Source organism: Carettochelys insculpta, chromosome 23 (genome assembly GCF_033958435.1).
Source record: "Carettochelys insculpta isolate YL-2023 chromosome 23, ASM3395843v1, whole genome shotgun sequence".
Classification (NCBI taxonomy): domain Eukaryota; kingdom Metazoa; phylum Chordata; order Testudines; family Carettochelyidae; genus Carettochelys; species Carettochelys insculpta.
Genome location: NC_134159.1, coordinates 6325492 through 6351850, shown reverse-complemented (window position 1 = coordinate 6351850; position 26359 = coordinate 6325492). Strand labels below are relative to the sequence as shown.

The window sequence follows — 26359 nt, the reverse complement described above, 5'->3', positions numbered from 1 at the left end:
GTCACCTGCAGGGGTCAGGAAGGCAACCCCCCCAACCCCCAGTGTATTCGGTGTTTGTTGTTGCTGTTGTCTCCTTCCTCTGGGGCATCAGAGATGACCATGGCTGGAGATAAGGCCATGGGTGGCATGGGCAGATGCTCTGAAGTGGTACAGGGAATTCTCTTGGGTGCTTGGTTGGCTAGTTCTTGCTTGCGTGCTCAGGGTGTAACTGATCACCAGTTGTGGGGTCTGGGAGTTTACTCACCTTCCTTTGCAGTGTGGGTGTGGGAGAGGGGCCCAAGGGTCACTTGCCAGGATTGCATGGGTATATCTCATTGACTTCATTCCCTGCAACTGTGTGGGCCTCAGGCTCTGTTCTCTGCTCGAGGCACCCAACTCTTTAGTCTCCGAAGGACTGTAACACATTGGCTAGCTTTTGGTTGCGTGGCTTGTTGAATGGGGTTGGGGGGTAGAGGTTGTGGGTGGCCTATGAGGGGCAGGAGGTCTGACCAATATTCCTTCAAAGCTTTTCCATTCACATGTAGAATACATTTTTTGCTGTGCACTGAGGTATGTATGGATGTGCATCCCTGGTAGAAATAAAGCCCTAGCTGGTGAGCACTGCTAATCACCTGGGTGGCATTTGAATCTCTTCTGAGCAGCAGGACAAGCATCCAATTTGCAGAGAACACCAGGTCTGACTAGATAGTCCTGTGGCTTGAAAGCGATGGGTCCACTTTGTGTGTTTTAGTTCTTGAGTACCCAGTGGAAGATGCCTTTGGGTTTGATTTTGGAGATGCTGAGGTGCTGCAGAGCTGAGGGGCTTCAGCCGGTGTAGCAGGTGCTCACCTAAAAATGTGGCTCAGGATGGGCAGCTAGACGGGCTGAAGGAGACACACGAGTGAAATCATAAGAGCTGAGCCCTGCCCGCTTGGCTTATGTTATGGTACTGCCAGTCTCTGTACCTTTACTAAAATGGCCTAAGGAACCTGGCCCACCTCATCCTCCTTCCTCCTCTCCCAGCAGAGCCTGTTTCTGGACCACAGAGTTCCCCAGCAGGCATATTGGACAGCGTGACCTTGGTTATGAGCACTGCTGGGGGCAGAGGTAGCTGGGTGATATGAAGTTCCCCCAGTCCTTTGTGAGCTCCTGTGGTGGAAAGGAACTTTGCAGAGGGCTTTACATAGTGTAAGTGGGGCACACGGATGAAACTGGGACGCAGACCATTGCAGTCATGCCCCAGGCTGTGCAGCAGCAGCCCAAGGGCAATGATGCAAACCCACTTTCTCCAGGAATTGAGCCTTGGGTTGGGCAGAGCACTGGAGAAGAGGCTGCAGTGAGCAGTGGGGTTCTGCAGGAGGATGGTGTCCAAGACAGCTGATGGAAACTCAGGGTGTGTCTATACTAGGCCAAGAAAATCAACCACAGATACGCAATTCTAATGATGGCAGTTGTGTAGCTAAACCCCACATATCTGCACTCGGCTAACGTGGCTGTTTATACTGGGGAAGGTCGACAGAGAGTTTCTCTCGTAGACCTGTTTTATACCTTGTTCCTTGTCAACTGAGACCCCTGAGAGCTTGATTTTGTGTATCTATATGAGAAGTGCAAAATTGAACCCTGGAAGATCGATCCGGAGAGGGTTGATATTCCAGGGTTAGTGCAGACCTGCCCTCAGTTTCTATTTTGCGGGAAGTTTCAGCTTTGGGACATTTCCTGCACAACAGGCATTCTGAAAAATCTGGGGTTTGGAAAAGGCTGCTTTTAAAATTTCCAAATGTCATTTTATGTTTTCCCCCCCCAATTTTTTGATATTTCTGTCCTTTCTACATTATCTCGTGACAGTGGCAGTGCACAATATACGAATGCTAGCAACATGCTAAATTGTGACATAACACAATAGCTGAAATAGTCTATTTTAATTTATTTCATCTTAAAAACCATTAAGGGCACCTGCTACTTAGCACAGGCTGAAGCATCTGATCTCCTGTCTGCTGGCATACAGTGAACAGTTTCTAGTTCACTACTGCTGTATCAGGCTGCAAAGAATCACCCCAGCTGGTTCCCTAGATGGTATATAACTGCTGTGGAATCCCCTGTTTGGGAAGGCCCAGCCTTTGTGGAGATACAGAGGGGCGGAAGGTCCTAGAGCCAGTAGACTTACCATCAGAGCCTTGCTAGACAGCTCCAAGGAGATGAAATTGGCCTGTGCAATTTACAATGTGCAAGGAAAGCAAAAGAGCAAACAGGAATGGCAAGAGAGCAAGCTGGCTGCCGTTCTAACACCTGGACATTGTCAGTTGAGCAGAACGGCAAAAAATAGACAAATAAAGAAGATTTGCCAGCTTGCTCCTAGAAGAGCATTAAGTCACTGGGGCTGCTGTGGTGCAGCAGATGACTCAGCTGTACTGTTTTAAAATTGTTTCCCCCCTTACTGGCAAGGAAGAACGTGTCTTTTCAAACTGTTGCTCGCTAGGATGCCCTAAGAAGTCTTACGGCTCAGGATTGATTACACTCAGCTGTGCTGTGCTAGTACCTAGTGGCCCCAGCCAGGGTCACGGCCCCATTGTACTAAGTGCTGTACACACGCAGTAAGAGAGCAGCCCTGCCCCAAGGACAACACACTGAGTAGTCAAGGCAGACAAGGATTATTGTGCCCATTTTATTGACAGGGACTTAGTTGACCTTGGTCTGTGGCAGAGCCGCTCACAGAACTAAAATCTTCTGAGTCCCAGTTAGATGCCTTAGCTACAATGCCGTCCTACATTACCACTTCTAACATTGTGGCCTGTTTGGTCTGGTGGCATCTGAGTCCTCACAACTCTGAGCTGTTGGTAGGCCTGTAGAGCAGCCGTTGTAAGCCTCTCTCCGGTTACGTGAACTTTGTGATATGGAATCTCTCCCCTCTGAGGATGGTCACATTTGTAAACATTTCCTACCACTATGAGGGCTGGGAACTTTTTAAAAGGGAAAGTTGAGAGGCTCTCTTGGCCACATGCCTCCAAGGGCTGGGGTTTTAAGAGAGACACCCCAAACATGGTGTGACCAGAGCACTGTGGATGTAAACCCACTATTATTATTTAGTTGTGTTGCTGGAGCAGCTAAGAGCCCTAGTGAGGGACAAGGCCCCCGTGGCAACAGGTGCTGTACAAACCCAGAACAAAAAGACCACCTGGGCCCCTGAGAGCTTGCAATATAAGTGAGAGGCAGGAGACAACAGGGCTCTACAGGCAAACGGAGCTACAAGACAAAAATCACAGGCGTAGCGTTTGACAGCCCCTTTGCAATGGCATAAACTGCATCACTTTCGACTTTAAGCTCTTTGAGGCAGGGACTTGTTTTGTGTTTGTACAGCGCCTGGCAGGAAGGAAGTCTGGGCAATGCAATCAGTGGAGAATCGGGCCTGTTTTTTATCTCACTGTCCGCGCTGTTTTGCATCTAGTCTCCTTTGACATGTTTTCTAATAAAATAATTCCGCAAGGGCTGTTTGTTGCCCCAAATGCAAGACTACTGTTTGCCACCCTGTGCACCCCATTCTAAGCAGGTGAGGGGACAGAGCCTTCTCCCTATCCCACAGGAAAACCATTTGGTATATGACCTGTGTCACAGGGGCATAAGTGGTGGCCCTTGGCCATTACAGCTATGCTCAGCTGCTACTGTGCTTCCAGTTTCGATTCTGCATTACCCCTTGCCGTACAGCAACCAGATTTTTTTTTGCCCCTGGAGCAATTAGAGCTCTTCCTCTGTTATTTCAAAGCGGGAGAACCAGCTCACTATTTCCCTTTTGTAGTGAGCTCTCTTGCAGGAGTCAGATGGTAAAATAACTGGCTGTAGGAGAAAGCAGCCTGTTACGGAGCGCATGCTGGCTGTTATAGCAGCAGCTGCCTTCCCCATCTCATAGCTTGTGGAAATCGATTGGGCTGAGCCCCTCTCCTATTGTAGGCCTTGACCATGTGTTTACTTGCGTATTTGTTACTCCAGTTATTTCGATATCAGATAAACAGATCTGTGCGTTTCTGTTGGAAGGAGGAAGACTCATAGAATCCTAGGGCTGGAAGGGACCTCAGGAGGTCATCGCGTCCAGCCCCCTGCCCAAAGCAGGACCAACCCCAACTAAATCATCCCAGCCAGGAGTTTGTCAAGCCGGGACTTAAAAACCTCTAGGGATGGAGATTCCACCACCTCTGTAGGTAACGCATTTCAGTGCCTCACCACCCTCCTGGTGAAGTAGTTTTTTCCAATATCCAACCTGCCCCTCCCACTCTGTAACTTGAGACCATTGCTCCTTGTTCTGCCATCTGCTACCACTGAGAACAGCCTCTCTCCATCCTCTTTAGAGCCCCTCTTCAGGAAGTTGAAGGCTGCTGTCAAATTGCCTCGCACTCTAATTTTCTGCAGACTAAATAAGCCCAAATCTCTCAGTCTCTCCTTATAGGTCATGTGCTCCAGCCCCTGAATCATTTTGGTTGTCTTTCCCTGGACCTGCTTCAATGTATCCACATCCTTTCTATACTAGGGGGCCCAGAACTAGATGCAGTATGCCAGATACGGCCCCACCAGTGCTGCACAGAAGGGAATAATTACTTTTCCCAGAGAATTAGAAAGCCAGCAAGGAGATTTGTTTGCTGAGATAAGGTGTAAGTCTCCCAAACATTTCCTCCTATGGCATTTTTTGTGACCTTCCCCCACTCTCCTGCCGCCACCCACACGGAGCTTTTGGGTTGGGCTCCACTGGCAGAGGGCCCATTGCACTGAGTCCGACTCAAGCCCTGCTTTGAGCGAGGAGGTGGCGTGCCGGGCTCCCTACTGGGTTCCCCATTGGGAATGTCATTAGCTGGGGGAAAAGTAATGCCTGGGGTATCTTGTTGTGGTTCGTTGCAGTACCTGCCTCTGGGACGGGTGGAGGCCTCCTGTTGCTTGCGTCACTCCATGTCATGTTTCCAGGTCTTCTTCAGTCTCATATGGATAGACTTGTGCATTGGATGTAGAGTCTCAGATCCCTGGATTTTGGAGGGCAGATCATTGCATAGAGTATGGGAATGGGTTTTCGAGGGGTAGCTTTACCACTGTCTCCTAGTGGTTGGAATCAGAACTGCTCAACTGAGGCTATCTCTACACCAGTTGCCCCCTTTCGAAAGGAACCCACGCGCTTAGGCTTAGTCTAATTCTTGACTTTCCCCTGCTCCCCCCCTGCCCATCTACTCTCTGATTTGCTCACCTTGATAATTTTTTTTCTGATTTGTCAACCTTGATTAGTATTTTTGGTTCTCTGTGCCTTAGATATTGAGTCTGTTCTGGTCTGGCTATGGTCTGAAGAAGTGGGTCTGTCCCACGAAAGCTCGCCTAATAAACTATTTTGTTAGTCTTTAAAGTGCTACTTTACTGCTTTTTTGTTTTGATAGTATATAGACTAGCATGGCTCTCTCTCTGTTACTTAGGAATAAGGGGATTTTGAAGCATGCGGGATCCTTTCAAAAAGGACCCTGTGTAGGAGAGATGCATGGGATCGAAAGCAGCGCTTTTGAAGTGCTGTGGCCACCATTATGCTAATGAGGCACTGCATATTCATTGCAGCGCCTCATTAACATATCTCAAAATGTCTCATTAGCATCCAACTTTCAAAAAGGGGCGGCGGCTAGTGTAGACATAGCCTGAGTGTCATAGCCTCTGTACTGCCACCATTGAGGATTATCTAACTCAGATGGGTTGAGCATAGGCTTTCGGAGCAGAAGGATCTGCATTTGAGCCTTGATAGTACCAGGAAGGCCTGAGTGCCATGGGGCTGCCATGGCCCAAGGAGTCTGCATTTACAAACATAAAATTCAGTTCTCAATGTGGAATAAGGACCCTGGACACAGCTGCATTTAGAGGGATGAGACTGGAAGCAGAGTGCATAAGAACTGATGATTTAAAAAAAAAAACCCTCAATTTTTAAATTTGAATTGGAATTTTTATTTTTAAAAAATCATCAGTACTAATTTTATCATTTAAAAATAACAGTTCCAATAAAATCTCATCACAAACATGCTACACACATGCTTACAGTCTCATAAAAATGAATGAATGGCTCTAGTCTGTCCTGCCTAACTACTAGCTCTTGCTTCTTGAAAGTTCTGGGCTTTCAATTTCTGTTTCTCAGCAGACTAAAGACTAACAAGTGCAAAGATAGACAGGCTGGGTAAGATTGTTTTTGTTCTGTGCTTATGTGGTGGTGGATCTTGGTGAAGTAGGGCAGAGGAGTTAGTTAAGACATTGTCTTAAGGACAGAGAGACAATATCTCGGAAAGGATGGAGGCAGCATAGGAAGGAACAATGTTATGGATTAGAAAGAAAAAGGGAAGACAACGAGCACACATGGAACTTCCTATGTTCCCCCACACTTTTGCTGCATAAAAACTGTCATGGCATCTGGAGACCCTATTTTGAAGAAATTCATTCCATGGGTAAGAAAGGAAAACGTGTCAAGTGTAAGCAGTGCAAGAAGGAGGTGCAGGGCCTTGCTGCAAGAATGAAACGTCACAAGGAAAACTTCTTATTGGGAGAAAAAGATGTGGCTGAAGATGCAGATATGGCTGAGGGGAATCAACTGGTTAGTAATTTAAATAATCCACGTTCCAATGCATCATTTTTCAAGACTCTCTCCAGGCTTTTTGTACCAGCGTGATTTACCGAGTGAACTCCCAAGCTGTTTGCTGTGTTGGATGTTGCCAGGAAAAAAAAAATTAGCTTAGCTAGTCCTTATGGCTTTTTAATTAGTTAGCTAGGTTTAGAATCTGTCATTCAAGCATGCAGTACAGAAAGCTGCAGTAAGAGAAATCTAGAGTTGCCAGTTGCCAGTGAATGTAATTTTCTTGTTTTACATTATATAACACATGCCCCTGATGTTGGAACACGGTGGCCACAAACCATAAGTCTATTCCCAATTTTGCTTTAGTGTACCTTAGCTTTTCCTAGGGATTCCCATTCCACATGTGTTTTCTCAAAAACAGAAGTGTCAGTGAGGTCAATGGGGCTTACTCCAAAATTAAGTGTACTCTAAGCACATTCAGTCTATTATTTGGTAACTTGATTTAAATCAATGATTTTTGGGTGATTTAAATCACGATTAAGTCAGTACCTTGATTTAAATCAATCCATCCTGCTTCTAGGAAGGGCATTCAGGGGGCTGTTGTGTTCATCATATTGTTAGGCAAGGGTAATGTAAAGCAGATAAAAACATCCAGAAAAGGAGAGAAAATACACTCCTTGGCTGGGAAGCTGTTCTAACTCCAGGGTCAGGGAGCACAGTTGAGGGATAAAAAATATTCCTGGCTTCTCCTTGCACATAAATCACTGTTAATATGTTTGTGCAGAAAAGCGGCCGACCGAGAAAGCATCTTTGTGCAGGATTGTTTTTCAAGAGTGTCATAAAGTGGGTCAAAGTTATTTAGCTTTCAGTCTTTTAGGAAAGAAACAAAGAAATTTCTTTACCTGGGTAAAGGTGAGTCTGGATTTGCTAGATTTGTTTTATTTTTGTGCCTTTCAGTCATTTGCAGTAATAATAAGATACATCTTTATTTCCATACAAAGAACAAGCAGTCCAGTAGCACCTTAAAGACTAACAAATTTATTTATTAAGTCATGAGCTTTTGTGGGTAAGACTCACTTTCATAAGATTAAAGCAGATGATAAGAATCCAGGGTTTATCTAGTGGTGGGGTTGGGGGAAGGAAGGAAGGAGGAGGAGAAAAAATGGGGTTGAGTTATCTATCATTAATGGGACCAGTGGAAAAAGTACATTCAGTGGGATGGGTGCCATTCCTGCAAATATCAAAGGTGGAGAGGTTGCCCTTGTAGTGTGGGGTTCGGTGTTCATTGTGTGGGAGGGGGCCTGCCAGGGAGAAGGTATGGGATCTGGGCAGGTGGGTGGTTGCAAGAGCAGGCTGGGGGTACCGAGCCTGGGTGGGAGGAAAAGTGCAGGAACAGGCTGAGAGTAGGGGATATCTGAGTGGGAGGGAGGGTGCAGGAGCACTTATCTGGTACAGCTCCCTGCTGCTCCCAGCCACTGCCCCGGCACTGTGATTGACAGCAATTCTGGTCAGTCAGAGTGATGGGGGAAAGCCTCAAGGCAGCGCTTCCTACCCTTTCCCCAGCTGGAGCCTGTGGGCCAGATCTGGCCCTGGCTTTTCTGACTCCAGTCCGTGAGTCTCGGGGCTCCTTACTACCCTACAGCAGGCCGGATTCTGGCAGAGGGAGCCCCAACCCTCATGGGATGGATCCAGCCAAGGTGCAGGCTGTGTGTGGACTGCAGGCTGAGGTTCCCTACCCCTGTTCTGTTACATTGCGGCAGGTTCTGCACGGACAGCCGGTGCTGTGTATGCTAGTGCTGAGCTGCGTGCTGGCAGTTTGTGTAAAAGGTCCTAGCCACATTGGAACCAGGTCCTATCTGCCCAAGGCATACACTGCTCTACTTACACTGAATTAATTCAGGGCACCCCTACAGTTAGAACAGTGCGTCAGTGCACCTACACTGCTGTAGCACTGTCACAAAGATGCTGTATTGGAAAGCCCGACTGTCGTGGAGGAAATCCATTTCCCTTTGAGAGACTATAACTACGTCGGCAGGAGAAGTTCTCCTGTCAGCATAATGTGTCCACACAGAGGGCTGGGCTAATGTAACTATGTCGCTCAGACCTGTGGATTTTTCAACCCTCACTAATATAGGTCTGTAGTGTAGACAAATCCTAAACTGGTTCTGTTAAACTCGTGCAGACTCCTTTGCCATGGCTCTTATTTTGGTTTCAGGGTATATTTCTCCAAAAGCATTTTGCCCCAGTTCAATTTAAATCATTTGAAAAAAAACAATTTAGTTAACTGATGCACAAAATGGCAGATACTCTTATTTCAGCTTCAGGGCTTGTCTGAACTTGAAAATTAATGTGGATTAAGGTAGGGTGCAAATTTAAAGCACAATAGCTATTCCTGATTAACTCGACATAGGGACACTTGTCAGAGAGGTAGCCGTGTTAGTCTGTATCTTCAAAAAACAACAAGAAATCCTGTGGCACCTTATAAACTAGCAGATATTTTGGAGCATAAGTTTTCATGGGCAAAGACTCGCTTCTTCAGATGCATGAGTCATCTTATGCTCCAAAAGCTTATGCTCCAAAATATCTGTTAGTTTATAAGGTGCCACAGGGCTTCTTGTTTTATATGGATGCTTGTTTTTCATTAGCAAGAGCATTGTTCCTGCTAGTTTAACCCACTTTGAATTTGAAGTGAGACAGGGTTTGAAACAGTGACTGAGCAATGTTTGAACAGTGGTTTGAGCTTTGGCCTGCTAAACTCAGGGTTGTGAGTTCAATCCTTCAGGAGGCCATTTAGAGATCTGGGGCAGATAGATTAAAAAAATCTGTCAGGGATGGTGATAGGTCCTGCTGTGAGGGTAGGGGATGGGATTCGATGACCTCTTGAAGGTCCCTTCCAGTTCTATGATAGGTATAGATAGGCACAAGACTCACTTGTTCTGGGATAAGAGTGTCCATACCTAGAGCTAATCTGGAACAGTTACTTCTGAGCACCTTTCCACATAGCCAAGCCCTCAGTCTTGCTTACTTTGGTTTTGCTCAAGTCAGTTTTGAGTTCACCTCAGCTAATCTGAAATAAGCCTGATTCACACTGAACTAAGAGGGGAGCTATGTTAATCTGTGTCTGCAGAAACAATGAGGAGTCACGTGGTATTTTATAGACTATGAGTCTGTAAGGTGCCACAGGACTCCTCGTGAGTTTTGAAATAAGAGTATCCATGCAGCGTTCTTGTGTGGTGGTTTCACCCACTGGTTTCGGATGACACCCTGTCTTGCACCAGTGCGGCTGAGCCCTGGGATAGAAGTGCTGGCCCTACACATTTTGGGCCCCTCTCTCCTCGCCTTTGCACCTCGTGTCCTCCTCTAGACCTGGGCACCATAGGTGAGAGAGCTCCTGATGCTGGGAGTGAGCGGAGCACCCTGTTTTGGAGCAGTATTTTTGCATACTTGGTCCATGCTCCTCTATGTGAAGTTATGACTCAAGGTCTCAGGAAGGGGAGAATCAAGCCCTTGGGTTCTGGAAGGAAGTTCTGTGGTCTAGATCTAGAGAAAGGTGTAAGCAGTGAGGTGGCAAAGTTTGCAGATGACACCAAACTGTTCAGGATAGTCAAAACCAAAGCAGACTGAAGAACTTCAAAAAGATCTCAGCAAACTGAGTGGTTGGGCAGCAAAATGGCAAATGAAATTTAATGTGGGTAAGTGTAAGGTAATGCACATTGGGAAAAATAACCCCAAGTATACATACAGCATGATGGGGGCAAATTTAGCTACAACAGATCAGGAAAGGGATCTTGGAATTATAGTGGATAGTTCTCTGAAAACATCCACGCAGTGTGCAGCGTCAGTCAGTAAAGGCAAATAGGATGTTAGGAATAATTAAAAAAGGGATAGAAAATAAGACAAAGAATATCTTACTTCCCCTATGTAAAACTGTGGTATGCCCACATCTTGAGTAGTACATGCAGATGTGGTCTCCTCACCTGAAAAAAGACATATTGGCGTTAGAAAAGGTTCAGAAAAGGGCAACTAAAATGATTAAGGGTTTGGAACGGGTCTCATATGAGGAGAGGCTAGAGAGAATGGGACTTTTCAGTCTAGAAGAGAGGAGACTGAGGGGCGATATGATAGAGGTATATAAGATCATGAATGGTGTGGAGAAAGTGAATACAGAGAAGTTGTTTACTTGTTCCCATAATATAAGAACTAGAGGACACCAAATGAAATTAATGGGTAGCAGGTTCAATACTAATAAAAGAAAGTTTTTCTTTACACAGCGCACAGTCAACCTGTGGAACTCCTTACCAGAGGATGCTGTGGAGGCCAGGAGTCTAACAGAGTTTAAAAAAGAGCTTGATAAATATTTGGAGGTTAAGTCCATAGATGGCTATTAGCAAGGGGTAAGGTATGGTGCCCTAGCCTTTTGTCGAAGGCGGGAGATGGATGGCAGGAGACAAATCACTTGATCATTGTCTTCGCTTCACCTCCTCTGGGGCACCTGGCATTGGCTACTGTGGGGAGACAAGATACTGGGCTAGATGGATCTTTGGTCTGACCCAGTATGGCCGTTCTTATGTTCCTATGTCTATTGAATTGAACTGGAGAATCCACAGACTCAAATTCTAATCCTAATTCACACCTGCTGGGTGGCCATGAGCAGGTTTGGGCCTCTCTTTGCCCTCCTAATCTTTGTCTAGTTAGACTGTAACTGGTATCTCATTGGATTTTGTACAGCACCTTGCACAGTGGAACCCTGTAGTGGGGCAAGGAAAAGGTTGAGGCAGGCTGGAGGGAGCCTGTGCAGCACCACCAGCCAATGAGTGAGGGGCTCCTCTGGGGAGCCAATCAGAGGGCAGCTTGCTGGAACAGCCTTGAATATAAGGAGCTGGTCCACCAGAGCTGGGTCAGTTGGGTCCTGGCCAAGGAAGGTGCAGGTCCTGCAGACAGACAGACAGACAGACAGACAGACAGACAACCTTAGATAGGGCAGTGCTGGCCAGGGTAAGGGGAGCTTGGGGAAGATTCCAGCCTCACTCCTGAAAGAGGCCCAGGAGGTGCAAGGGGTCACAGGGGAAGTGGCCCAGGGAGTAAGGGAATGAAGGGGAGTGACTGGGCTGCTGATCCTGAACTTAAAGGACGAGGCCACTGAGCCTGACTGAGAGGGTGACTAAGCAGTGTAGGGCTACTAACGAGGGGAGAGCTGCTATGGGGTGAGACTCCTTGGAAGAGGGGTGCAGCACGAGGCTCCATCACAGGGCCCCTGTTACAAGTAATTATTTCTTTATTCTTAATGCTCTGAATACCATCTTTGCCTCTCCACCTCATACGTGCAGCTCCCTGAGAGCTGCTATGCCTTCCCCGGTCTCTTACCACGTCCTCCAGATGTGATGAAGGAGTCAGGCTGCTCTTGGTGCTTCACCCATTGTTTTGGTAATGTTAATTTCCTAGTACTGGTGCAACCCTTCCAACTCTTCCCAGCTGTTTCCTTTTCTCCCCTGGCAAAATGTATTTCTTTCTCACTGGCATCAGCTTCCCATCCTTCTCCTTGCAAACACAGCCACTTCAGGTTTCTGCAGCCTCCGTTCCTTCATCAGTTAAACTGCTCTGGCCTATTGACACTTGGGTCCTGAATCTGCTTCCTGCCACTCTTTCTTCTTCAGCGTTGGAAAATTCTTCCCACTCTGGGTGCAGTTGACTTCCGTGCATTGTGCCCACCCAAGATCAGTACATCACTGAGATCCAGCTCTTGACTGTATTCATCCTTGGTTTGTGCATGAATCTGTCTGGGCAGTTGCACACAATGCCTCCTATCTCACATTTGTTTGCATCAACATGCAGTGGTTTCCCTATGTAATCTCCAGAGGGGCCCGTGAGTTCCTGTCTTCCTTCTGTATTTTCCTTCCATTCTCCTTCTCCACAGATGGACTTGGTGTTCATTTCCATGGACTAAAGGCACCCAGGAAGTCAAAGAGTTTACATGACTGACATGGTCCAACATTACAGTTTCCAACAAATTTGGGGGGTTGGTAAATAGAGATCTTAGCCTGCTTCATACAGGTTGAACCTTCCTAGTCCGGCACCCTCAGAACCTGACTGGTGCTGAATGAGAGAATATTGTTTAGCTGCATTACCAACATTTCCGCTACTAACTGAGCTCTTAGAAGACATTAAGGCTTGGTCTGTACTGTGCAGGTAAGTTAATTGCAGATGGGCAATTCTAGCTCTGGCAGTTGCGTAGCTAGAATCAACTTATCTGCAATCGCCTTACCTGGCCATCCTCACAGAGGGAGGTCAATGCCCTGGCGTTAGTGAGGAGTACAGGGGCTCACTGCCGACCCCACATAGTTCAGTTTCATGCATCTCTCCAAGTTACACAAAATCAAACTCTGACAGATCGACCCTCAACAGCTTGATCTTCCCCATGGTATAGACGAGCCCATAGAGATAAATAAGAGCACAGAACACTCGGAGCCAGGACTGGGGGCTGTAAACAAGCGTTAATGGATCATGGGATACTTGGCCACACCAATGATAAGTGATCGTCCAGCTAATTAAAATCATGCTGGACTACAGATATTGCTGGACGAGAGAGAGCTGGACTGGAGAGGTTCAACCGGTACCAAAGCAAACACGCCATTAAACATCTTTTTAACCTGTTGTCAAAGACACAGGAAAGAAAGGAATTCCATTAGTGCATTGGAAATATGAAATAACAAATAAAGCTTTTATTTTAGCAGTGTTCCACGTTGCATTTACTGCAGAGACATTTAGAAGAAATAACTCCTTGTTTGCCAGCTTTTCAGATGGTATAAAATAGGGAAAAGAGAAGTTGGATGAGAGGGCTGGAGCGGGGTCTTGTATTTTGAGGAAACAGGACCAGAACACACATGAGGGAAGAGAAAAGAACTGCGAAGGTAGATAAAGCAGCTTCTGTCTGAGAGATGGAGTCTCACTTCTCACACGATTGTTGGAAAATGCAGGCTCAGCACATGGTCCTCCTCTGTGGTGACTGGGTACCAGCATGAGGCTGGGGAGGGCGTTGCTTTTAGCTGCCTTTCTGGCTGGGGTGATGCATGGGTGGTGCACGAGGGGTTGCATGTACCTCAAAGGTGGGAGGGACCAGTCAGCACCTGGCACCAACAACAGTCCTCCCCAGCTGGGGGAAGAAGTGGGACTGCGACGGGTGGAGAAAGGGTGCGGGGCATTGAGGAGGAAGAGGGTTGTCCCAGCCCATACCCCCTGCTGAGGGGGTGTGGTGCCCCTTTCCTCCACAAAATGGATTTATCCAGCCGTGCAGCAAACAGACTCGTCGTGCCAGGGCAAGGAAAGCAGCTTGTGTCACAAGACCATTGTGTCACGGGATCAAACGTATTTGTAGTCCTGCCGGAGAATCCCAGGTCTGTGACAGAGCTGGGCGTAGGACGGAGCTCCTGACTCCCAGCCTCCTGCCTGATCTGGCTGTTAGGCTGCTAGAAAGTAAGTCTGTAGAATGTAAAAATGTTATTAATCAGTATGTAAGTGCAAAAATGCACATAAAAACAGTAACATAGGTCAACATTCTTAACGAGCTGGATGAGCCTGACACCCAGCAGCCAATCGTGCTGCTCCCCCTCTTGTGAAATTCCATGTCCCCCTCCAGGGACCCATCCCTGACTTTGTGCTCCCCTGCACAAGAGTGCCTCTCTACCGGCAGTTAGCGCTATTGTGAAGTCCTGTCCTGAGAAGATATCGGATTGTCCTGTTATTAATTTTGTCAGTACTCGTATCGCCTGTTTACTGAGTCTTATAAATGATGTGCTGGAAGGGAAAGGGTGAACTCACACTTAATCATGCAAGTCAAGTAAAGGTCTGGGCAGTGAGGCTCTGTTGGTTTCTCCTCCCCAGTGATTGCGTTCAGTCTCCTGCAACCCTCTCTCTGCACATGCGCCTGGGCACAGACACACACACACGCAGTTGCCATGGCTCCCAAAACAGCCCCAGATGAACCAGCTCCGGCTGCATTCTGTTGGGCTGGTGTCATTGGCTCGAGCGAGTGAGAAGCAGTCAAACAGCCCCTGGGAGCTGCAGTGAGAAGCAATCAAACAACAGCATTGCAAAACCAGCTGATGCCCAGCGCCGGTGGAGCTGGCGGCTCTGCGGCCTGCCTTCCAGACAGCTCAGTGTGCAGCAGCACCCCTGGGAGTCGGGGTTACAGGAGGACCTTCCGTCGCTGCCTCAACACAGCAGGCGAAACCTCAGACTCGCGGCTGCATAGACCCTGGTGAGGCAGCAGAAAACCTCTTTTAAGCCAACATAGGAGCTGTAGGGACATACTAGATTAGATGGACAATTACAATCTGCCCTCATGGGATGCTGCTCCCCCTCCCAGCTCCAGGCATTAGGTGCGTAACAATGCGTTGCTGTGCACCCAGCAGTTCCCATTGTTCTCCCAGCTTGGGGGAGCTGAGTTAATTTGCAAATCTAGCCCTAGTTGTGGATGTTGAGCCAGTCTGAAAATTCCAGCCTGGCCTTGCGTTTGGGCCCGGCAGTGTGATTGTTACCTGGAGCAGATGCCTGGGCTTGGTACAGAGCTGTTCCTGTCGAGTGATTTCTTTCACCCTTTCATCAGCTGACTGCTGGCTGCCGCCTCGTGGGTCCCCAGCCTTGGGAAGGACTCTCCTTTTTACTACCACTCTGTGGTTTGAATGGGTGGGATCTCCTGGTTTGTGGCAGTGTTCCTCTCCCAGTGGACGTTCTCTCGCATTAGGGAGTTCCATCCACCAAATTATACATGGAAATAGCACAGCTGTCGCCTAGTGTTACCTAGTTAGTGGTGGGAAGCGGGCTGATTTATAAATGATTTCAATAGTTGTTAGAGCCTGTGGCTAGGAGTCAAGACGCCCTGGGTTCTGACTCTGATTCTGACTTTCTGTGTGATCCTGGGCAATAGGCCCTTCCTGTACCTCAGCTTCCCCATCTGTAAAAAGGGTACAATAATCTGCTTTAAAGAGGTAAGTTGAGAGCTTGGGCAGCTGCCTAGGAGAGATTCAGGTGCCGCCCAGCTGATTTGCAGAGTGCCCATAGATGGCAGCGTGTGTTTCTGTTGGTGGTAAACATCCATCATGCCTTGGTGCACATAACAAAATTTATTCCACCCAGTGGATGATAAAAAAAAAAGGGAACACTGGTGTTAAGTGCCTCAGCACTTGCCTTCCCTCCAGTCATCTCTAGTTATAACTTGAGTGTTGCCCCTAATTCAAGTTCCATTCACATCTGAGGACAGTTGATACTTTGAAGCTTGGTCGGCTGGTCCACGAGGGAGGTAGAGGCTACAGTCTGAGTTAGCCCAACTTATCCTCTGCCCGTGCAGCCACTCTGTGCAGCTGGAGGGTTGTCTGGCAGTATGGCAGCTCTCACCACACTAGACTAAGGGTACAGCCGCACATCAAGCTGGTGGTGTGATTTCCAGCGCCAGGAGATGTACCCATGCCAACTCTGAGCAAATTTTCATGTGCTGCTTGACGTGTAGATCGGGGTGAGCAAACTTTTTACGTTGGGCCCCACTTTTCATCCCTGCAGTTAGCAGGTCCCTCCTAGCCTGTCCAATGTCATCCAGACCAATGGAATTTTGGTTATGTTCATATGAAAAAACAAAACAAAACCCTTTTGGTACATATAAGAAAATAAGAACACAGAAATGTAAATGCGAATGCACACACATAAAAACAGTAACACACTGCAACACTTTTAATGAGCTGGATGAGCCGGAGACCCAGCAGTCCATTGTGCTGTGCTCCCCGTTAGAAAATTTCACATCCCCCGCCCCCAAGGGCACCTGCCCCCCACTTTGTGCACCCCTGGTGCGGCCACACCCTGATGCAATGGGACAGTTGTCAGCAACATTCTACTGATGCTTTTGTCTGAAATTGTATTAGTGCCTGGTACCTGGCAGCTCCCGTGTTGATTAGAAAGAAAACAAACCATGTGGTTCGTCAGTCCTGCTGTTTGATGGGTAGAGTCGGTGACCTGCCTCTTTATCTGGTGAGACTGGGGCTACTAGGACAGGACCCCTTAGCAGCCTGGTGTTACGTTATTTTAATACAATTTTGATGGAAAATGTGAGGCTGTGACTCCCAGCTCCTCAGCTAATGGCAGCTCCTCTATCAGTCTGGATGGCCTTAGGCTTTAGGCTTTCCAATATGGCTACAGAACAGGTCATATCCTTACAGGTGAATCTCTTGGAGCCAGGCGCAGGAGGCCCGGACCTGTGAGGGGATGTGCTCCCCTAACGCACAGGGGTTTGAGGGCTCAGTGCCATGACAGTTAAGCATCTCTGACTGTTGGTTCATTCCCTGCCCTACAGCCTCCCTGCCGCTGGTGCCTTTCTCGGTGATGATCTCCTCTCCTAGCCCTTCCTGTCTGCGGCTCCTCAGAGAGCTCTGCAGACTCCTTGCTCCCCCCTTGCAACCCTTTCCCTGAAGGTCAGAGTCAGCAGCCTTTCTCCTGAGTCCTGTCCTGCACCATTCCAGCCCTGCACCTCTCCCACCGCCCTCGGGTGGGCGGCATACGTGGCTGAGCAGACCCCCAGCACGCTGTTGGTGCCAGGCACAGATCTGCGCTGTTCACACGTCTGTCTGGGTTTAAAAGTGAAATTGAGGGGACAAGAGGGAATGAGCCGGTTGACAATTGGCTGGCTAGCCTCACACGCAGCTGCCTTCCTTCCATGCCTGGTATTCCAGTAAAGAAACGCAGTCGCTGTGCATCTACAGCCCGCTCGGAAAGGACACACCTGGTGCAGCTGGCTGGTGCCCTTTCGACTCTGCTGACATTAGACAGATGTGCTTTCCTCCGGGGGAAATGAGACTTACTAATAGATACTAATTCCTTCCCAGCTTTGTTCTGGAGTGGATCCAAAGTGCCTTGCACTGGCTTCTGTCTGATCTGTTTGCCCATTACCTGAATCCTGGGGAAGTCTTGTTTTTGATCTGGGGTGGGTCCCATAGCTATAAGGGTCAATGGGTCCTCTAATCTTGTCCATCCATGTGTAGAATACATTTTATTGTGTGCACTAGGGCATGTGCGACTGTGCACCACCAGTAAAAGCAAAAACTTGGCTGTGGGCGCTCTGCTAATCAGCTAGCCAGCATTTGAATCTCTGCCGATTGGCTGCCCAAGGGTATGTCTACACTACAGTTGAAAAAAGCCTGCAGCTGACTAAGACTCGGGCTAAGAGGCTTCATAGTTGCTGTGTAGCTGTTTGGGTTCATGCTAGAGCCTGGGAGGTGGGATGGTCCCAGCGTCTGGACCGCAGCCCCAGTGCACAATGAAGCTAAACAGCCCTGCAGCCTGTGTCCCACAAGCCTATCATCTGCCTCCAGCCAGCTGCAGGTTCTCAATTGCTGCGTAGACATATCCTCATTGGCCAAGCCAAACTGGTGTATCTGAGCTGCCTCCAAGCTCAGCTTGGATTCCAGCCAGACTTAATGGCTTTGGGCTCTCTCTGTTTTTAAACTTCTGGCCTGTTCGGTGCCATGCACTGCCCCCCTCCTTTCCCGTGGAGCTGAGGCTTTGTCTGTCCTGGGGTTGGCCAGAGTAAACCTGCCGTGCAAACAGGTGTGACTGCTCTTTGAACTCATGGTGTTCAGTCCTGCTGCAGACCCAGGGCTCGTTGTACCTCCGCAAAGCTTGCTGCTAGCAGCTTCACCCAGATGCACTGGGGATTGAAATCCCCAGGATCATAGACACAGAAATGCACCTGTGCTTTAAGCCGCTTGGTCTTGAATTTTGGGGGTTGTCTTTAGAGCTTCTGTTTCTGGTAACAAAGGGGTGGGGGGCTGCAGTTTCCCAGGCAAGGAGCAGCTGGATGGCTGCAGCTATGGAAAGCCAGAAGTTCTAGGAGGGCACTTCTCCCAAATAAGGAAGGCAGGTGATCACCCGTGGCGGGGGTGGCTGTGCAGTGGCCTGTGTTTGTGTTTCATCAGCTCTGAATGATAGCACCAGAGGCCTCTCTGTCTCCTTCCTCACTGGATACCAGTAGAGGTGGAAAAAGTACCCAGAAAGTTACTTGAGTAAAATTGCAGCTGCTTTCACCTCTGGATACTCGAGTACTCATTGAACCTCTCTAATTTGGAACTCCTGCCGCCAGCAAACTCCTTAATTTGGCATGATTTTAGTTAGTCAGATTCAGTGTGTTTTTTAAAAACAAAGAAGAGGTGCCGGTACTCAGTACCGGCAAGTACTGGCACAAAAAAGGCACTGGCCACCAGCCCTGGCTCTCTGTGTTCTGTGCGGTTATTTAGCTGTAATTTACCCCCAAATGTCTTCCAAGAGCCCAGGAAGAAGTGGAAGTGTTGGTAACATTGGGAAATATTGTGGTAAATATTGACCTCCCATTGTCTGCAAAATTCTCTCATCCGGCACCAGTCAGGTCCTGAGGGTGCCGGATGAGAGAGGTTCAACACAGTAAAGATGTGTCGTGTGTGTTTGTGTGCATGTGTGTTCTTTTACTCACGTAGTTTTCCAGAGTGACACAGGTGACTTGTACTTACGTACAACCCCACCGCCAGCAGCTGCACTTTTACTCAAGTAACTTACTTTTGGGGTACTTCTTCCATCTCTGGATACCATCACCGACACTGTTGTCAGCAATTTTTGCTGCATCCTGGACCAGCGCTGCTGGTGTTCCAACCCTTCCTGCTTCTTTGGGCTCCTACTTTGTTTCTCTTCCCTTCCCCACAGGAAACTGCCTCCTCTGTCACTGCAAAGTCCCTGTGGAGGAGCATTGTCTAGTGGGTCAAGGAGGGAACTGGGGGCCCCTGGGTTCTGATCTGTACTCTATAACTCTGAGTCAGCGCAGCCCCAGGACCCCACCATATTCTTGGCCCTACTCTTTAGTGGTGGAGCAAGTCACTCCTGGCTCATGTTGTTCAGCTCTTCTAAATATTAGGGTGCTCATCTCCATGAGCCTCTTCCCCTTCTGCTGAAGGATGGAACCCCTAACCACCGAGCTTTAATTAAATAGCAGAGCCCTGTGAGGTGCTAGAGAATTGTAATGATTTATTCTGCTATCTGCCCGTGGAATAAACAGACCTGGTGGTTCTCCTCTGAATCAATTTTTTTTCTCTTTCTGTCCCCAGGAAAGCAGCTGGGAAGGTGCCGGGTGAGGCATCAGGATTCCTAGAGAGATGGCTTCCTCCAGCCCACCCCCAGTCCCTGTAGAAGGTACTGTAAACCCAGCCCTTTTCCTTCAAGAATTTGTACAGTAGACCCTCGTTTTATGTGGAAGTTGTGTTCCTGTGCAACCCAGCATATGTCAAATTTTGCCTTACTTGGGGGAGGAGGAAACTGACCAGCTCAGCAGCTCTGGACAGTTTCCTGTCTCCTGTGGGTGGTGGGGAGCTGTAGCCTGGCTCCCAGCTCCCTGCTGCTCACAGGAGACAGGAAACTGTGCAGAGCTGCTGCGCTGGTCAGTTTCCCAGCTCCTGTCAGTGACAGCAGCCAAGAGTCAGGCTGTTACCTCTGACAGGAGCTGTGAAACTGCTCCTGTCAGGGAGGGTGAGGGTCAGGCTGCTGCTCCTGTCAGTGGTGGCAGCTGCTCCTGTTAGTGGTGGCAGCAGAGAGTCAGGCTGTCTGCTTCCACCACTGACAGGAGTGGGGAAACTGATGGGGAGCTCTCACCTGGCCTCCGGCTGCCACTCACAGGAGTCAGGAAACTGACCAGCGCTGCTGCCCTGGTCAGTTTCCCGGCCCCCTGGGTGGTGAGCAGCCTGGAGCCAGGCGTGAGCTCCCTGCCACTCAGAGTTGTGTTAACCCGAGATTCACGCAACTTAAGTGCGCCTCTCTCAGGGTTCTACTGTATTCATCACTGGGAAATGACACAGACCTGGCCTGGTCCCCTCGCTCTGTGAGGTCGTGGGATCAGGCCTGTCTTTGTCCTTTGTGTCTGTGCAGCGCCTGGCACAAGGGCTCCCAGTTCCCCAACGAGCCTCTGCAATTGCAGAGATAAATGACAACCAGAGACAGGTGTGCAGAGCAGCTGTTGGTGGGCATCTGCCTTGGGAGGCAGGGCTTCCAGTGCCTTTTGAGAGTGACCATGCCACCTAGTGTCTGGCAAGGACTTCCATCCATCCCTAACAGAACTCTAAGGCTCCTGCAGCAGCACGACCCCACTGTAACCCCCAGCCAACCCACATCGGTGGTCCGTGATCCTGTCCGGCCCACTTCTTCTGTGCCAGTGACATTGATGCAGCTTTGGCCAAAGGGCAGGCCAAAGTGATGCATAGACATCATGCCTGTGGGGGAGGGATGCCAGAGAAGGGCTGCTTCTGCCCCCACCCCACAGCTTGAGTGTTGACCATGGCCAGCTGGGAACCTGCAGCTTGCTTGAGCCATGTTACATGGTGGAAATGATGAGGGAAGGTGCTTGGCAGGCACTTGATGGTCAGGGCGACCTTGCTAGGCATTAGAAGAGCCAGGAAGCCCTCTGAGGGGGCACTGCAGAGTCACCCTGAAATCATCTCTGCTCCCCCTGCTGTCCCCAAGGACAGACAAGTTCTCCCGCAATTCACTGGGAAGGAATCACAGAGCAGCTCAGCCCAGGGGTGTGCTAAGAGCCAGGGGCCATGATCCCACCCCAGTGAGTGCAATGCCTGTGTGGATGCACTCCAGTGTAGCTTCGGAGTGTGGCCTCTCAGACCCAGGCTGGGCCAGCCCAAGTGCCCATCATCAGCGAATACATCACCGCAGAGCTCACCATAAACTCCATCCTCAGGGCATTAGTGGGCCATGCTTTCAAAAGGACTCAGCTTCTGTATATGCACTGCAGCACCCAGGGGTCCTTTTACATCTGGGAAACCGAGGCACAGAGAGACTAAGCCACGTGCTGTGGTCACACAGGGAGCTTGTGGGAGAGAAGGGCCCTAAACCCGGTCTGTCAAGGTCCAGGCTAGTGGCCTAACCACTGCATCATCATCTGAGGCCTGCTCCTTATGGCTGCCCCATCCAGCATTGCAGCTGGAGCCATACAGACTGATTTTCCATCTGCTGTGGTCTGGTCCGGGCTGTGCTGTACACACCTTCACTTCAAACTGGAGCTGGTTGGTCAAGAGGGACTGAGCCTGGGCCAGTCCCTGAGGCCGCAGTCTGTCCCTGCAGCTGTCTGTCTTTCCCCATGGGGAGGTCTGAGACACAGGGGGACTGCAAAGGGCGACGCTGGAGAAGGAAGAAACAATGGGCTAAATACAATTTTTGTTCCAGTGGCACATAAAGGCCTCAGCGGATATCAGGGCCTCATTATGTGGGATGTTGCCCGGACCCAGAGTGGGAGACAAGCCCTGCCCGGATAGCTTATTATCTGCATGGATGAGACAGAAAGGAGAGAGTGGGAGGAAGGGTGTTATTACTGTTACTTGTTTTAAGATAGCACCTGAGAGCTCCCATTGTGCATAGAACAAGAAGTGTCCCTGTCCCAAAACAGCCAGCAAGTGACGTGTTAGCCAAGGGTCAGCAGATGGATACAGATGTATAAGCTCAAGGAAGGAGCGAGATTTTATCTCCCTTTGACAGCTGGGAACTGAGACCTAGAGTGAGTAAGTGATTCACCCAAGATTATATGGAGAGTCTGTGGCGAGCTGTGAATTGAGCCGTGAGTCCCCTCCTACAGCCTTAACCATAAAGCATCTTTCATTACACAGAAACTACACTACCTAAAGCCAGGAGATGGAGGGAACACAGGGATAGTCCATAACTTAGCTGGACTGGCTGTCCAGCTGCCCTGCTCTGAGCTGAACCGTTGCTTCAGAATTTACCCAGCTCACAGTTTCACATAGCCACACTGTATAAAGCTCTGTGCAGAGGGTGGGTGACTGAGTCTGGCCACTGGTCTGGGACTCAGTAGAGTTGTAGGCAAGCGCTGCTCTGCCACAGACTGTAGGTGTGACCTCGGGCAAGTCACTTAACCTCTTTCTACCTGTACAATGGATCCTAACCCTTGTCTATTTACATTGGAAGCTTTTTGGGACAGGGGCTGTCTGTTGCTATGCCTCCAGCTGTTGTCATAGTGCTAATAATGAATATGAATAATTCATCCAAGCCCCACACAGTGCAAGAACAGTAAACAGGCAGTATCAATGGAGACAGGTGAAGGCGATTTAAAAATATCTGAGAGCCACTTGTTACAGAGTTAATGGCGCACAGGACAGGAAGCCTGGAGAGCCTTCAAACAGAATTCTTCATCTAAACCTGTGGTCTGCCATCCGCCTCTTGCTTTTTCATTGGTTGTTCCCCAGAATCCTTTGATCCCAGCGTTTCTGCTGGTCCTACCCTCCAAAGCGGTGTCGACCATTTTAGTGTGCTAGATTCCCTGCCAGGGATACAAAGTATAAAGCTCTCCAGCCACTGACACACCTGCTCCTAAACCCAGAATTGCCAGATCCTGAGCTGGCATAAAATCACGCAGCTCCACTGAAGTCAAGGTTGCTTCAGTGTTTTGCCCCACTGACAGGCTGTAGGACCAGTAGCCTCACATGTGCCTACACACACATGCATGTGCTGTGGCCTGGCACACACATGAGTGTAGGCACACCCTGGCCTGGCCGTTGCCAGTTCGTCAGTAATGCAAGAGGCAGAGGGAAGGTGTGGGAGAGAGACAGACAGAGCGAGGCTGAGGGCAGAGATGGAACAGGGGAGAAGCCTCAGAGAGGATGCGGTGGCAGGAGAGAGGGAGCAGCTGGTTAGCTAATACCTCAGCATAGGAAGTGCAGGAAAAGGCTGTGAATTCAAATCCTTGAGGGGGGCCATTTGGGGATCTGGGGCAAATAGATTTAAAAAAGGGGGATGGTGCTTGGTCCTGCTAAGAGGGCTGGGGACTGGACTCAATGACCTCCCAAGGTCCCTTCCAGGTCTGTGTGCTGTGTATGTGAAAGCAGTTCTGAGACTGCCCCCGCCCCCACCAAAAAAAAAAAATCCTTCTCAGCAGCAGAAGGTGCTGGCTTGCTGCTGCCCTCCTGGACTGGCCTGCCGCCACTGCGGGGGAGAGGTTGTTCCCCTCTGCAGCCAGCTGAGCAGAAACTGGGTCTGTCTCTGAGCAGGTCGCAGGTGGCTGTGTTAACTTCATAAAATTAACCACTAATGTCTTGGCTCCTAGCCACTGTGTTTGCTAAAGCAGGAGCAGATTGAGATAAGATACTGCGAGTTGCTGGGGCATTTGGAGATGTGCTCTAAAATTCCCTGTGGGCTGCCGGCCAGAGACGGGAGCTGGAAATAGGAGGGGAGGTGCTGCTGGGTTTGTATTTCCCCTCTTTTTCCTCTGGCTCAAAGGACCCTGACCTGATGGGGCTGACCTAGTGTGACAGACCATGCTGGGCTCTGAGGCTACAGCTACATGAGAGTGATCTGTCAATAGAAGTTACTGTCAGAAGTGATCTTCCGACAAAACTTCTGTTGAGATTGTGGCCACGCACAAAAGCAGATTGCTCTGTTGGCAGAGAGTGGCCGGACTGCCCGGCTGGCCTCTCAACAGAACAGCTGACTGGAAGCACAGCAGACAGGGCTGCCCGGTGACCTGGAAACCCTGTCTGTAGACACAGAGCCCCCCCGAGAGTTCACATGACTTTTTTTGTCGACAGATTCTGTCAGGAAGGGCATTCCGCTTCCTCGGGGAGACGCACAACGCTGTTGACGAAAGGGCCAAGTTCTGTTGACCGTATGTTGACAGAACCCATTTTAGTGTGAACCTCTGTGAGTTTGCCAGTAAAACTCTAAAGTAGATGTGGCCTGCGAGGGAAGGTGCAAATTCAGCTCAGTTTTCCTCCAATCCCACATCACTCAGTTAATGAACCTCAATCCTGACCCACTGAACTGGACTGCTGTCCGGTCCTGGCCCTCTCTAGCTCTGCCAGGTCAGCTCAGTCCTGACCCACTGCATCCTCTGCCTTTCCTGGCCTGAGACCCCTACAGCTCAGCCAGTGCGCCCCCATCCTGCCCCCCTGCTACTCTCGGTAGCAGTGTAAACTACTGTTCCAGTCCTAGCCCCGCCACATAGCACTCCCAGGGGCCCGCGGTCCTGACCAGCTCTTGCAGGGTTGGAGGGGCACAACCCCCCAGCCCTCTAGTGTGTGCCTTTTGTAACCACCAGTGAACAGCTGAGCCAATGCAGTTGACTCCTGAGCAGCTGCGCCCCATGGCTGCCCCACACCTGGGCCTCAGCTCTGCCAAGACACTTCAGTCTTGTTCTGCGGAGCACACTGAGCACCCAGGTTGAGCAATGACTCTGAGATTTGTCTGAAGTCCTCTGGGAACTTAGGTAACTCACCAGCACTGTTGTTTTACCTGAGACCTCCCCTTGCTTTAGACTCCTGTCTCTAGTTGTCATGATGCTCAGTAATCTTAGCTGGCCCTTTAACCTCATTTTGCATAGGGAGAAGCTGAAGTACAGAGAAGGGAAGTGATTTGTCCCACAGGTGTCTGGTATCCTACCCACCAAGGCTGCAGCTATGATACATTCCCCTTTCAGAAGGGGAATGCAAATGTGGCCAATCGGAAATGCAAATGAGGTGCTGATGTACATACTGCGCACGTCGTCTGCATGATGGCAGCCACTCACTGTTCTGGAAGTGCTGCTTTTGGAAAAAAACAAGCAGCGTAAATGGGGCTCATTCAAGAGGAAACCCCACAGGCAAAACACCCTTCTTCCTCCTACTGTTGAAAGCAGGATGATGCTTTGAGTGCAGGAGTTAGTTACCCAAAGGAGCTTTTCCTTCCCCACACAGGGATCAGAACGGCCCTTGATGGGTGGGTGAGAGAAAGGGCAGTGATGTTTCCGGCTGAGTCATCTGCAGGGGCTGAATTGCTGAATGCATGAGCCCCTCTTATGTGAGCTGGAGGGCACATGCTCGCAGAGGTAGTGTGGTGTAGGAGGCTGGGGGCTGGGCACTAGACAAGGGGCTGGGTTTCGGTCCTAGCTTTGTCCCTGGCCGCCTGGGTCGCTTTTGGCAAGACACTTCCCCTCCCTGCCTCAGTTTCCCTGTCTATCAAATGGAGATAGAAATACAGTCTCCTTTGCGAAGCACTTTGAGCTCTACTCCAGGGCATTGGCATGGAGACAGTAGCAGGGTTATTAACCTGTAATACAGGTACAGCCTGTGGAGGGGGTACAAAAAGCAGGAGGACGGTGATGACAAGGACCATGCTGCACTGCTTCCGAAGAGAAAAGGCCCATAGCTTTTATCTGTGATCTGGCTGCTTGGAGTTAATCACGTTTCATTCTCCTAATCAAAGTCTATTGATCCACCTAATTCTTGCGTCTTCTGGCAGGAGACGGGCTAGTTCAGGGGCCCCTGGAGACCTCCCTCGATGGGGAGGAGGAGCTCGGGGAGGCATTTGATTTTGACGACAGTGAAGAGGAGGATGAAGGTTCCATGCTTGGGGTCAGCAGCATTTGCACCGAACCCGGCACTGGAGGGGCCCTGCAGGCCCCACCCAGGAGGCGCAGATCAGGAGTTGCCGCTCAGCCCGGTTTATCTGCCCAGGAGGAGAAGGACGCAGCAGCCCCTGCAGGGCAGGCACAGCTGACAGAGTCTGGCTCCAACACTGGCACTGGTGAGTAGGATGCTCAGCTCCTGTTAACGTGGGGTGTTTCACTCCGGCATCTCTAAGGGGTCCCTGCACAACACGGGGTTGCAATGAGACGTGCCCATCCCGCTGGCTGAGCAGCAGAAGGAATGAGTGAGAGCCATTTCCTGCCTGTCTGTTGCTGTCACGTACCCAGTGCAGCGAGAACCACAAGCTGTCCTCATCTGGCACCCGTTCTGTGATCCCGCCGAAGTGGTGTAAAGTGCGATG

At 49.6% G+C, this 26359-nt stretch overlaps 1 protein-coding gene across 6 annotated transcripts in view; it reads left to right on the top strand.

Moving 5' to 3' along the window:
• The window catches only part of ARHGEF10L (Rho guanine nucleotide exchange factor 10 like), a 207770-nt gene that overhangs the window by 17364 nt on the left and 164047 nt on the right, over positions 1-26359 (top strand). For 5 of the 6 annotated variants that reach the window (XM_074975935.1, XM_074975932.1, XM_074975929.1 and 2 more), the window contains exons 2-3: positions 19657-19741; positions 25832-26116. In XM_074975935.1, coding sequence (XP_074832036.1) covers positions 19705-19741; positions 25832-26116 — 322 coding nt within the window. In that variant the 5' untranslated portion in view covers positions 19657-19704. Of the gene's footprint in view, positions 1-14661; positions 14802-19656; positions 19742-25831; positions 26117-26359 lie in introns of those variants that run through there. The other variant, XM_074975931.1, reaches the window with a different exon arrangement.